At 49.1% G+C, this 14,030-nt stretch overlaps 1 protein-coding gene across 7 annotated transcripts in view; it reads right to left on the bottom strand.

Moving 5' to 3' along the window:
* The window catches only part of Mad1l1 (mitotic arrest deficient 1 like 1), a 322,214-nt gene that overhangs the window by 75,812 nt on the left and 232,372 nt on the right, over positions 1-14,030 (bottom strand). For all 7 annotated transcript variants that reach the window (XM_010612080.3, XM_010612079.1, XM_010612081.3 and 4 more), the window contains one exon: positions 11,610-11,817. In XM_010612080.3, the coding sequence (XP_010610382.1) occupies positions 11,610-11,817 (208 nt within the window). The remainder of the gene's footprint in view (positions 1-11,609; positions 11,818-14,030) is intronic.

Here is a 14,030-nt window from a genome sequence, read left to right as displayed (position 1 = left end):
CTTGAATTTGACAAAGTTATTCCAAAGTTCATTTAGAATAATAACAAGTTAAGAATAGCTTTAGGTTAAAAAAGAATGCCTGTTTTACATCAGATTTTAAAACATGCTATAAAGTCACAATCATTAAAAATACAGATAAATGAAATAAAGAGGAACAAACCAGGTGGTATACAGACCCTGTTACACATAGAAATGTAACAAACACAGACAGACACATCTGGCACAGAGCAATTCTTTAGTGATATGGAGAAAGAGTGATTCAGACCCTGACCTCTAAGGGTGCCACATCATTAAATGGAAAGTAAATAAAAAAGTCTAGGAGAGAGCAGAATTTATCAAATCACTAAAGAACTCCTAAGCTTCAAAGTGATGGAATGAATAGGTGACTAAAAAAACTAAAACCTCTTCTACAAAATAATTGTTTTTTCAAAGCCCTACAAGGTAGGTCTCTACATACACAACAAAAAAGAGCGAAGACACAGTGATCGTGATGGGGCAATTCTGTCAAGAGAAGTGACAACATCCTTCATCATGATAAAGCCATGTGCCCAGTGAGATGTCACTATTATTTAGAATTTTAAAATATCCCCCAGTGAGGTGACACCTTTCGAGAAGAGTTCTACAGAGTCTAACACAGGTACGGACTGTGTGACCCATTCCATCACTCTCAAGATTCCCCCATTCCTGGCTCTGTGGTACAATTCACACCCCAAGGCCTACCAGCCAGGTCCACCTCAACTGGCACCTCTGCCCCTTCCCAGAGTCTCACAGTCACAGATGCCATGGTGTGGCATCTCTTGGGCACAACACTCCTTCTCCCTGTGTCGTCCCCTCTGACTAGTGTTCCACCATGCAAGTACTGTGGTGGGCATCTCCCTGTCACTGTGGGTTACAGTGTGGAAACACAGGCTTCCAGTTCCCATTAAGATGAAGAATGAAAATCTAACCCTGTCTTCTGCCACTGTGAACCCCAGAGGGGGTTGCAAAGCCAGATGCAGGCCCGGAGGGGAAGAGGCTGAGCCAGCTAAGGAAGAGACTAGACATGCGGTGTCATCAGTTCAGGTGAGATTTTTTTTTAAAATAGCAAAACATTTATTGGTACATTTTAGAAATACATAATGATAATACTCATCATAGGGAATTTCTACCTGTACATGGTGCATCTCACCTTTTCCCCATCCACCCAAACCCCCTCCCTCTCTATGTACAAAAGCCATTTCCATTTTTCCTTCTATTTTCACCTTTTAAAATTGTCCTTTCCTTCCTTTTTCCCTCCTCTCTTATTTCCCTTTCCATTTGAACATTTGCTTCCCATTTCTCAATATGTTATGCATTTTAGTTCTTATTTCCACTTTCAGTTTCTCATACCAGAGAAGCAATGCAGTATTTAAACATGTGTGTCCAATTTATTTCACTTAAGAGTATGGTCTCAGGGCCCATCCATTTTGCTCTAAATGACTAAAGCTCATCCTTGTTTATGGCAGAGTAGTACTCCACTGTATTAAAAAAAAACCCACATCATCTTTATCCATTCATCAGTTCATGGGCATCTGGGCTGTTTCCAAGATTTAGCTGGTACAAACTGTGCCACTATAAACTTGGGTGTGTGTGTTTGTTGCTGTGGTATGATGCTTTTAATTATTTTGGGAAGATATCAAGAAGAGGAGGGCCGGGGATTTAGCTCAGCGGTTCAGTGGCCTGCCTTGCAAGCGCAAGGACCTGAGTTCAATCCCCAGTACCAAAAAAAAAAAAAAAGAAGAAGAGGAATAGCTGGGTCAAATGGAACCTCTACTTTTAGTTGAGAAATCTCCACAGTGATTTCCACAGTGGTTGCACCGGTCTACACTCCCATCAAGAGTGGAAAAGGGTTTCTTTTTCCCTCCAGCCCCTCCTGAACTTGTTATTGGTTGATTTTTTGACAGCAGCCATTCTTTCTGGAGATGGAATCTCAGCATTGTTCTAATTTGCATTTCATGAATGACCAGTGATATTGAACTTTTTATTCATATATTTATTTGCTGTTTCTACTTCTTCATCTGAGAAGAGTCTTTTCATTTCAGATGCCCATTTTGGACTGGGTTGTTAAATCTGGGAGTTCTGAATCTCTTTTTTTAGTTCTTTATATAGTCTAGATTGTAGTCCTTTGATGAATAGCTGCTAAAAAAGTTTTTCCCATACTATGGGTTGTCTCTTCACTCTGCTGGTGGTTTCTCTTGCTGTGCAAAAGTTTTGTAATGAGATGAGGTCCCAGTTGTTGATTCACTGTAGTATTTCCCATGCAGTCTGGGTTTTGTTCATGAAGTCTTTGCCTACTTCTATGTCCTCAAGGCTTCTGCTTATTCTATCTTCCAGATTTAGTGTTTCTGTTTTAATAATTAAACTTTTGAGCTACTTTGATTTTAGATTATTGCATGGTGAAAGATATGGGTCTAGTTTCAATATTTGGCACATGGAAGCCAGTTTTTCCAGCAAGTCCAGGTGAGTCTTACTCAACCACTTGGGCCTGCAGCTCAGCTGGGGCACAGCTGGCATCTTTCTTGCACCCAACGTCCTAACCCTCAGGTGAGCTCAGTATGACTCTCCATCCACTTATACTTCTGACGTCCTACCACAGCATTCTCTAGCTGACAGCATAGCTCTGTTGGATTTGAATCTGTGGATTCCATTTTGGGGGCAGTAAACAGAACTGGTGCTATGCTTTTCAACATGCTTGTTGCTTGTATTTAATGATATATAACACACACACGTGTGTGTGAAGTGAGCTCAGCTCAGCTCTCAAAGAGCATGAGACCAGCACACGAGTCACCGGACTCGGGTTTCTTTTTCATTGCTTGTGTCTTTCATTGCCATGTGTGGAGAGGAAACGCCCCGTCACTTTCATCCTGTCTGCCATCTCTTCCTCCTCTTCCTCCAGGTCCGGGGCTCTGGTGTGTGTACAAGGGTAGCAGACAGAACATCTCTGCCTTGGCTCTGATCTGGGGGAGATGTTCCCAGTCTTGTGCACTGAGGTCTGACATAGATATAGGCTTCTCTAGATGGTCTTTGTTTTGTGGAGGAAATTTCCATCTTTTCCTAGTTTGCTAAGAGTTTGTCATGAATGGGTGCTGGATTTTGACAAATGCTCTTACAGTATCAATTGATCTGAGTGATTTTTCTTTTTTGATGACACCAACCAATGTTTAACACTAAACCAGCCTCATGTTTCTAGAATAAATAAATAAATTCCTGTGGTTTTTTTTTTTTTTTTCAGTTTTGTCACTGGCTTTGAAATCAAGGTGAGCATTACTTTATAAAAAAATATGTTGAGAAGGTTCCCTTTCCTATTTTCTTGACAAACTGTATGTACTTGCTGTTAATTTTTCTTTAAGCATTTTGTAGGATTCACTGGTAAAACACCTGGGCCCGGAGATTTCTTTTTTGAAAGGTTTTTGGTTACAAGCAGCAGAGCCCTTTTTGGCGATCTCACACTGCAAGAGCTTTGCAGTGTTTTCACCCCTGGTTCTGGCGCTGCCCGGCCTGGACTGAAGGCCCTGAATCGTGGCACAAGCATACTGCAGATAGGGTGTCAAGGGCAGCTCTCACTTTCTTGCCTAAGAAGCAAGTGGGAGAAATCTGTTCTCCTACCTCAGCATCCAGGCATCCTGTAGCGGAGAGTGCAGCTAGCAGATGCCTGATACCCCTTGGAGGATGGTCACATCACAGAGTGAAAGGTGCTAATGTAGAGCAGAGTGAATCCTGCTCTTTCCCTCTTGATACCATGCTGGTCCCAGCTGTACGTGCAATGCTGCTGTGGCACTCGACTGCAGGGTAGGGCGGGGTGAGCCAGGGTGCCCAGCGGAGAGCACATGATAAGTTTCACAACCTTGCTGGGAAGTTTTAAAGGCGTCTGTGAGCTGGGCATGTGGAACCAGACCCTGGACAGTACACCAAGGCTGGACCACTGCCCAGGACCCAACTGACCCACACAGAGCAGGGCATGAGAAAACCCCAGAGGCAAAGCATAGACCTTGAGGCTGGAAGGTGTGAGGAGCTATGGCAGGCTGCCTGTGGAAGCTGGCGGAAATCAGCATTCCTCACAGAACTTAAAAAAGATCTCCAATCTCCCACCCCAGTATTCAAAACGTGCAGAATCGAACCCAAAATTAAGCAGCACATGAGGATTCAGGAAAGTACAAACCTGCTAAGATCAGCAAACACAAGGGCAAGGCACAGGGACGTCAGCATCTCACCAAGAAAGATTAACAGGTGCTCAAGAGGCTGGTGCCAGAACAGAGGCTTTGCTTTCACAGTCTACTGAGATGAGCACAGGCAAGAAGAAGCCATGGCCCAGATGATCCCTCTGCACCACAACTGTCACACCATTCACCAACATGCACAGAAACCCCAGGCCTTGCTCTACAGGGCACACTCTCCTGTCTTGACTGCTGACTTACAGGCGCCACTGTAGGGCCTGCGTCTGCGTGTCTGCCTGCTACATGTGTCAGGATATAGTTGTCAGAATGACTGCAGACTGCTTGTTGGGGACCCTTGGGGACCACAGGACAGGCAGACAGCACTGATTTTGAAGAGAAAGAGCCTCTGGCTCAGAATATCACACCCAGCCAAGAAAGCTCACTGGCAACCTGGGTGCTGCTGGGGACAAGCGTGCTCAGAGGGCCTTGTCCAGGTACCTGTGACGAGGTTCGAGGTTGGGCTTGGAACACAAGCAGGGCAGGCCATCTGTGCAAGGTCATGGGTGACGAAGCCTTAGCACCCGCGACAAGCCCCCTGTACCCCATCTTCAAGCTGCTGACCTCTATCCTTGCACTCATATTTTCTTATGAGCAGATAGGGCTTGGGAGGCCACAGCTCCACTCTAAAACAAGGGGATGTGGGACCATGACCTAAGGACAGGCCCCTGTTGCCCTGCTGGTGGTTGCACAGCCAGGGGAGGGGAGTGGAAGTGGGTCACTCAGTCTGGAGAGGCAGCAGCTAAGGAGACTCATGAAGAAAGGAAAGCAGAGCGCTGCTCTCCACAGGCCCCAAACCAGCCCCCAGGAATGCCCTCCTCCCCAGGCCATAGCAGGTGGCATACAGATGGGGACTCAGGTGGCCACCTTCCCTTCTCCTCCCCAGAGACACCTTGGAATCCACTGTACCCACACAGGCAGTGACAAATTTGATCACCTTCAATGTGTCACCCTGACAAGATGAGATTGTTTTAATATTAATGTGTTGGCTAATTAAACTGCAATTAATGATCTCCCTGGTACAGTCTGGGTATAGCAGGGGGCCATGCAGAGCCAGGAGTGGTTTGAGGAGGCTGGGCTTGGATTCCAGTCTCTGTGGGTCAAGATCTGGGCAAGGGCTGCCCAGTAATTCCTATCAGAGAAGCCAGAAGAATCACCCATGGGTGTCCCTGCCTGACCCTTGGAACACACCTCCCCCTGAAGGACCTAAGCCTGTGGTCACCTCGCTTATTTCTATGTCCTCTCCAGCCCTGAGTCTCAGGCAGAGCACAGAGGAAAATCTCAGAAACTCAGGGCAAATGACACACAGATCCAAGAAAGGGAAGACAGCAAGTTCCTTCACCACCCACTTCACCCTCTTACAGGGTCTTCCCTCTAACCCTGTACCTCAGAGGGCGGTGATGATATCTTTTGGGAGGGTTTGCTCTCACCTGAGCCCCTCGCTCTCAGGACAGGAAGAGACTGTCCATCGACCTGGACCTCTTGCTGGTGAAAGGCCTGTGCCCTGTGCCCTGTAAACCATGTGTAGAATGCCAGTGACTAAGAGGCTGAGTCAAGACCATGCATACTTGGAGCCTGGAAAGGCAGAAGTACATTCAGCCACACTGGGCCCAGGGACCCATTCAGCAATGGCAAAGCCGTGGCTATCTACCTACCTGCTGCATAGGGGCCCATAAGGAGGTGCCTGGACACTCCATCAGCTTCCCTGGAGGATGGAGGCCGCTACCCAGCAGGACTGCACCAGCCTTGGGCTAATGTGGCCATGGTGATAGGGTACACCCTGGCCTGGGGGAAATGCCAGGCCTAGGCTGTAATTTCATCTGTTCATGCCTCAGTTTCCTCACCTGCATGCAGAAACAGGTCTGCATGGACAGAGTGGTGGAGAGGATTAGGGTAGGGAGGTGCAGGCTACATAGCGGGCCCTCACAAGTCAGATCCATGTCCTCCCTTGCAATTCACCCTCCAATTTCTAGCTGTGAGAATGAAGAACAGCCCAGGAAGCTGACCTGACCCAAACAACTGACCATGGCCCTGGGGGACCTGAATCCCCACCACCGCCACCACCACCTGGTGGATGGCCAGTGCTGGATGTAGGCAGAACATCTCAGAGTCCAGCCGTCTGCTTATGGCCAGCATCCTCAGAGAGCTGAAGGAAAGCTTCTGCTGGGCTGCAGCTCACCAGGCTCCTAAAAGCTTGCATTCTGGCTTTATTCTCTTCAACTTTAGACTTTGTTTTTATGCAAAATTTACATTTTAGAGTCTAGCCATGCCAGACTTGTGAGGGAGCAGCCTTCTCCTTCACTTTTCCTCCTGCTCTTTCCGAGACCTTGGTTTTCATCTTCCAGCTACTCATGTTGGGACAAAACTCCATGTAAAAACACATTTCAATCACATCTTTGGATTTGATGACCTGGGTGTTATCCACTACTTTCACTCCGGAAAGACAAAGATTTAGCTCTTTCTCCCCACTCTCCATGTGAGAACCTTCCAGCTCCATCCTTCCAACACACCAGCTCATAGTTGTTTAAATCTGGCCTCAGCTCTCCAGTGACAGTACAAATGATGATCAGAGCAGAGCCATGTGGAAAACCATGATTACTTCTGCTTCTTGAACAGCTTTCTCTTTCCCTAGAGCTAATGACTGCCTGGGCTTTTCTTCCTGTTTCATTTTATACACACTCTTCACCAACTTGGGTACCATTTTGAATACACTGTCTACACTGGCACTTCCTGACTCTCGGTGGGGCAATAAACACAAACAAGAAGTGCAAGTGGCACACAGGGTGTAAGTGTGCGTTGACCACGTGCCAACAAACAGAGGAAGCAAGCAGCCCAGGGACCAGAGGACTCACACTCTTGGCAGCCCACACCAGCACATGGCATGGAAGGCTCTGGCCCACCTCTCTTCTTTGAGGGACATCCCAGAACATCGACGGATTCCATGTGCCATCCGCCCTCAAAGTTCATAGCCTGTGCTTTCCTTGTCTTTGGGTTCTGTCTCTTCTTTTGTTTATTCCCTCGTTTTACTAGCACATCCTTGACTAGCTTCCTGAGAAAGGATACACGGGATGGACTATTTTAAGACCTTGTTCATCTAGAAATGCATGTGATCTCTGCTTCAGACTTGCCTGGGCAGGTAGTTGGGGTGTACAGGTCACTTTCCAACCTGTGTCCTCCCAGTGTCACTGCTGAAAAGTATCATGCAGATCTGATCCCGAATCCTTGGCAGAGGATGTCTCCTTTTCCTCTCTAGAAGTTTAGAGGGTCTTCTCTCTAACCCCTATGCCCTGGAGGGCAGTGATGATATCCTTTTGGGAGGGTTTGCTCTCATCTGTGCAAAGGACCTTCTGAGCATCTTCTGTGGCACAGTGCCAGCTCCCTCACTCAGGGAACATTCCTTAAGGCTCCGTGTACTCCCTCCTGTGTCTCCTGCCCTTTCCTCTGGACCTTTGGGACCAGACTTCTCATGTTTCTTATCTTTCTATCCTTTTTTCCACCTCACTATCTGTTTCTTCTTCTTTTAGATAAACTTTCTCAACTTTATCTCATAAATCTATTAAGATTTTCATTTAGTTCTAGGTATTTTTAGCTCTCCAAAGTCCATTTCCTCCTCCTTGGATTTCCTTTGAGTACCTTGCTCTATAGCACTATTGAAAGTCTGTTCTTACCCCTCTCGGCATAACTAGGGTAGTTTTCTGGAGGCTTCCTCTGCTCTAGTCCTCTCTTCCCCGGGGGACTCACTTTCCTACTTATTCTGCTCTGTATATTTCATGTTGGGTGTCTTTTCTCCACTGGACATTGGGAATCCCTATCTTAGCATCATCAGGCACTAGGGGACCCATGAGCAGGCAGCAAGGCCTGCCATTGGTGGCTGTACCATGTGCGTCCCAGCTGAGCTGGTCACAGCCTTCCTGAGCCCACTGGCTTCTCTAGCCACTGTTGGCGAAAAGGCCCCCTTGGGATGGTCACAGTTGCTTGCCTCACCCCTGTACTCTGTTCAGGCCTCCCACCCTGCTGGGGCCTATCCAGTGCCCTCTGCCTGTCCTCTCCAGAGCTGTGGTACAGATGAGCCCATAGGGCTCATGATCAGATCATGGGGCCCACCCAGGGCTTCTGGCTCCAGTTGGGGCTCAATAATCTACATTTCTTTCTTTAAGAATTTATTTTATTGGCACATCTTTGCAGTATATTATGATTACATTCGTGATGGGAGTTTGCACATATACATAACACAATTATTTTTTCATCCCTTTCCCTCTATCTCCCCTCCTTCCATCTCTTAGTTCCCTTTCCATTTGGAAAATATCTACTTCCCTGTTTCCTACTATCTATCCCTCTGTCAAGCCTCCTCAGCTTAGCCAGCCTCTCCTCCCCAGTGTCCCTGTACTGTTTTGGGCTCCCTGGGAGTTTTGTGGCCTGTGCAGCCTGGCTCCTGCCCCATCCACTGGCTGAGAATTGGCTCTCCTGAATCTGCCTGGTCACCAGCCCTTAGCCACGCACTTTCCAATGTGAAAGCTTGTGGCCACATTCTTTCTCTCTCTGTGGGCATGAGTCTTGAGGGAAATGAAATAATCCCAGGGGCTTGGGATTGGGAGGTACAGCTGGCCACCTGAGCAGAAATGCCCCAGTGCCTCCTTATCCTCTAGCTGCCCCTGTCTGGCCTGGACTTCTGCTCACCCTTATCTCCCAAACTCCAGGCAACCTTGGCTCTGACTTGTTCTTTAAGGGCAGCTTGGGGGATTCTCAGTATCCCCCAGGTCTGAGGTAGAGACCCATCTTCTGAGCCCATGTGCTGCAGCCTTAAAACATGTGTCACAGCAAGACTCCTATCTCTGGGCACCCAAGGCCAGCATGGGCCTGGCTGGCACAGGAGGAGTGCTGCAGTTCTTACTAGAGGAGTGAACAAACCAGTCTCTGGGCAGAGGCTCAGGACTGATCTGTGACATCCATGATGGTGAGGATTTCTCCCAGGAACCCTTTCACAAAAACCCAACACAAATTCTCCAGTGGCATACAGATAGCACAAGCTCAGAGAAGTTACCCTGGAGGAAACACACAGACTGGTTTGTGGAGCCACAGCCTAGATCACAAAGAAGCCCTTGAGGTGGTAGAAGCCAAAAAGATACCTAGAACTGCCACTTTCTGCTGGGCAGTCCCAAGAGCGGGCCTTCCCCTGCTCTTGGCTTCTGTTTCTCATCTGGGCTGCATGGAAGTGGAATGCTTGGTGCAGGCCACAAAGCCTCTCAGGCAGCAGGAGATCCCTTTCATAGCATGCTTGGTCACCCGGCCAGGCAGATGTGTCAGCTCTAGCAGTTTCCCTCTGCCGGGCCACTGTCCTGGACCTGGAGCAGAGGGTACCAATGAGAAATGAAAGTTGGAACGTGGGGGTGTGGGGTGTGGTAGTGGTGGTGAGGTAGAGGCATAAAGACCCCCGCCGCAAAAACAGCGAGGTGCTCAGAGCAGCAGCTGAATCCCAGCCCCAAGCCCAGCTGGTTTTCATATCATGTCACTCATTTCCTTTGCTGCACCAGGGAAAATGGAGTAGGGACTCTTGTCCCAGGCCTGGCTCTGGCAGATTTCTTAACAAACCTGGATGCTCTGGGCCATGGAGAATGGGGTGGACTTGATAAGGACAATGTTAGCGTCTGTCTGAAAACCTGACTTGCAGAGGCTGGGCCAGGTATGCAGGGGTGGGCACAGTCACGCACTTGTGCTCACTGCCCACAGGCCGCACATGAGGTCCTTCAAGATGCTGTAGGTGCAGGTTCTTGCCCGCTGTCAGCCATGGCAAGTGCATGAGCTCCAGTGTCAGGGAGGACACTGGCAAAGTAGACAGTGCTTGGTCATGTCCCAGAGACATCACATGCTGAAGACAGCCATGGGGACCCAGAAGCAAGATCAAGGGCAATGAAAATACAGACAATGTATAGTTTCTGAGCCCCCGCTACATGTCAGGCTCTCTGAGAAGGCTTCTAGGCTTCACTGCCAGCAGGGCTATGACTGCCTATGTAACTGTGGATGCGAGGGAGGGTGTAGAAGGCCGCTCCAGTCCCTGGGTTGGCTTCTTCCAGGACCCATGACTCAGCATCTGCACACCAGCCCTATGTCTGTCCCGGGTCCCGAGGCACCATCTCAGCACTCTATACAAGGGGGGAGCAAATGGGAGGGGACAACAAAGGGCCAACTTGTAGACTGAGCCATCTGCCTGACACCATGCTGAGCCCTGTGCTGCAGAAGGACCCAAGATGACAGCTATTTTCCCAGCTTGAGGACACTCTCGGGGATGCTGAGCACTTCATGGAATGAACTGACAAATACATAAGAAGGAAATATGAAAGGGCTTCACAGGATGAAAGGCAACTCAGAAAAAAACACGAGGTGCATATCAAGAAAATAGCTGCCAGCTGGGCATGGTGGTGGTGGACGAACTCTAACTCTAGCACTCTGCGAGGCTGAGGCAGGAGCACTGCAAGTTCCAGCCTAGCCTAGGCAACTTAGTGACTTACTGAGATTCTATTGGAAAAGGGCTGAGGGGGTGTGTATAGGTTAGTGTAAAGGCCCTGGGTTCAATTCCCAGTACTGCCAAAACAGAACGAAACAGATGGCCCTGAAAACATCCCCCAGGGCAAGGTGACAAGGTGGGGGGGTCACTAACATTAGAGCTGCAGGATGGCAGGGCCGGGTGCCAGGCAGTTGCCAGGCCACCATGAAACTTAGTGTGGAGCATGGCCAAAGCACCCCAACATCGCTGGGCCTCAGGCCCCTCATGGCTCCTTGGCTATGCTGTGTGGCGACTGCTCCCTCATCATTTGTGCAGACAGAACTGCGTCTCTGCTTCTGCAGGGCAGGCACACCCAGGGTGAGGCCTAGTGACTGCGATGCTCTCCAGGTACAATGTGAACAGACTCCAGCTGTCACTTCAGTGTGTCAGAGGTGACAAGCACAGGTCCTGAGGTTAGCACCTTGATTTACAGACTGTAGCAGGTGGCGCAGGCTCTGACTCTGTGGCCAGCCTTGCAGGCCTGTGGCAGGGCCCTGGGCTCTGTGAAGGGTACTTAGCACAGTGAAAGATGGCCCTGTTAACATGGAGGATTGGATTTGCTCATGATGAATGGGTCACATGGCAACTGATAAATGGCATTAATTTGTTTGAGGGGTCTGAGAAGATCTTGGTTGTGTGCTTCTTCACAGTGCCTGAGCTCTTTCCTGTTACCCACGGACATGAATGACTGTCTCTGTTTGCATGGCCCATGGTGATGTGGAGCAGCTCGGTGGGACATGGAAGCTGGTGCAACCTGTCCCTCCATCCACGTGGCCCCACTACTCTGGCAGGTGCCTGGGGGACCTGCTTGCAGAAAAAGGGCGGGGAAAGGGTCCTACCTGACACCTCCTTGGTTGAGGGCAGGCCAGTGGTGGCCTCCAGCTCAGTAGGGACAGGGCCTCCTCTCTCCAGGGCACGCACGAGTCCTCGCAGCCGCTCGCACTCCTCCTGCAACCGGTCCCGCTCCTCACGAAGGCGCTGCTTGGCCAGGCTGGTGGGGTTGAGGCTCATGTGCAACACTTTGGTTCTGCTCTGATCATAGTCACCCTGTGGGACAGCATGGCACAGGGTCACCTTGGGTGCTTTGAGAACAAAGACAGAAGAAACAGGATGCTCATAAACCCAGCCTGAGACTGGAGAGCTGCACAGTACGGCTACAGCTCTAGCTGAGCATCATGAGGCAGATGCAAGGGAGCTGTGCAGCTGGCAGTCTCCATGCCTGTGAGCTGCAAAGTGAGCCAGGTGAGGCCCTTCCTATGAGCAGGTTCTGTTTGCCTACTGCCCAATATGGGGCCAGACTGCCTGTCCCTGACTTTGAAGAGTCACCGAGCTACTGAGAAGACAGCAAGTGCCACACACTCCTTGGGATATCACAGTTATCAGTACACAGGAATTCCCTGCTTAGTCTCCTGGGGATTGAATCCAGGACTCTCACACTGGGCTGTAACCCCAGCCCTTTATGTTTTGCTTTTTTTTTTTTTTTTTTTTTTTTTTTTTTGGTACCAGGGATTGAACTCAAGTCCTTGCGCTTGCAAGGCAGGCCACCAAACCACTGAGCTAAATCCCCAACCCTCCTTTTTAATTTTGAATGGTCTTCTTTAGCTGGCAAGTTGCCCAGACTGGGCTCAAATTTGCAATCCTCCTGCCTTAGCTTCCCAGTGTGCAGGGGTTACAGGCGTGCGCCAATGCACTTAGCTTCAAGTATCAATTTTAAGAACACATCATGATGCAGATATTCAAATGACTAGGTTCTTACTACCACACCGTGCAGCCACGGGAGGTATTGCATTTATCTTCTCTCCAACAGGTGTGCATGTAGAGAGACTATAATTAAAAAACAAACCTTTGTTTTTTAGAATGCTTTTAGAATTACAGAGAAACTGGGAAGGCAGTGAAGAGAGTCCCCATAGATCTCACACCAGTCCCCACCACTATATTTTGCTGGGGGAGTGCAGCCTATCTGTCATAGTCTAGACCCAGCAAGGGACCTCAAAGGGGAGGAACCAAGACTGATCCCCCAAGTATCATAACATGTTAGAGATCTACAGTCAAGGAGATGGGCAGTACCAGAGCAAGGGACAGCCAGATACCCTTGTGCCCTTGAGCTTATACCACATCTAAATGCTAAGGGATTGCAAAGGTAAAGTTTAAAAAAAACATAGAAAGACATCTTCATGACTATGGATTGGACAGAGACTTAAGGATCATTCAAGTACTATCATCTAGGAAAGGAGGAAGGGCTCCAGTCTCATGACCTCCGAGAGCTGGTCTTCCACTGGAGCAGAGGGACACTGGCAGAGCAGAGAGAGGTCTGATGCATCCATGGCAGAAGACTTATCAGAACTTACAAAGCACACAAAAATAAGCAAGAACACTTAAGAAAATTCCACTTAAAAATGGGCATAAAACATGAACAGGCACTTCACAGAGGGGACCCAAAGAACTGGCAGGTACTGGAGCCAGAGCCTGCGGGCTCCTGACCAGCCACCCAGACCCCCCAGGATGTGCCTCCAAAGAAAAGTAGGGACCAGGGATGCAAAGTAAGTTTTTGCCCATGTGCCACTCTCTGGAACAAAAACATGCTAATGTCTCTTCACAGCAAACTGCTGGTCCTGATGTCCCTTCACCTAACAGGTCAGTGGGGACAGGATACTGACATGGGCCAGAGACCCAGGGGCACCAAAGTGTTGGGATGGGGCACCACCCCCCACAACTGGGTTTGCACATGCAGTCCCTGGACACCACCCTCTGTGTTGCCTCTCAGGCTGGGAAGGGAAAGGCCAGCAGGAGGGAAGGGATAGACTCAGCAGGTCAAGTGGGACAGGATTTCTGTGCTCCTGACAGGCTTTGGGAGAGCCTTGTAAAACCCCCAAAGGGTGAAGACACTCCCGGAATTCAGCTGAATCATAGACTGTCAGAGCTGAAAGGGATTGTTATTCCGCCCAATTTTAACAGTGTGGGGAAGATAACCAAGTGTGCGAAATCTGTCCACCCATGCAGCCCTAAGAGAGCCCTATCACTGGGTCCTTGCAGGCAGACATACGCCAGCTTCCTTCCCCTCATAGGGCTAGAGAAGCCAGGTAAGGCAGGAAGAGCCGGCCCAATATTCCTGAGGAGTCAGATGGCAGGGCTTTGAGAGGTGCCCTGTCCACCACCAACAAAGCCACATTCATGGGCACAAATCAAAATTTCCTGTAATGTTCATGTATTCTCTCCTTTTTATCTCTGCAATGTATTAACTGCTTCTATACATTAAACAG

The sequence above is a fragment of the Fukomys damarensis genome, unplaced genomic scaffold (genome assembly GCF_012274545.1).
Source record: "Fukomys damarensis isolate Sample0158 unplaced genomic scaffold, DMR_v1.0_HiC HiC_scaffold_17, whole genome shotgun sequence".
NCBI classification, from domain to species: domain Eukaryota; kingdom Metazoa; phylum Chordata; class Mammalia; order Rodentia; family Bathyergidae; genus Fukomys; species Fukomys damarensis.
This window is presented reverse-complemented; position numbering and strand designations above follow the sequence as displayed.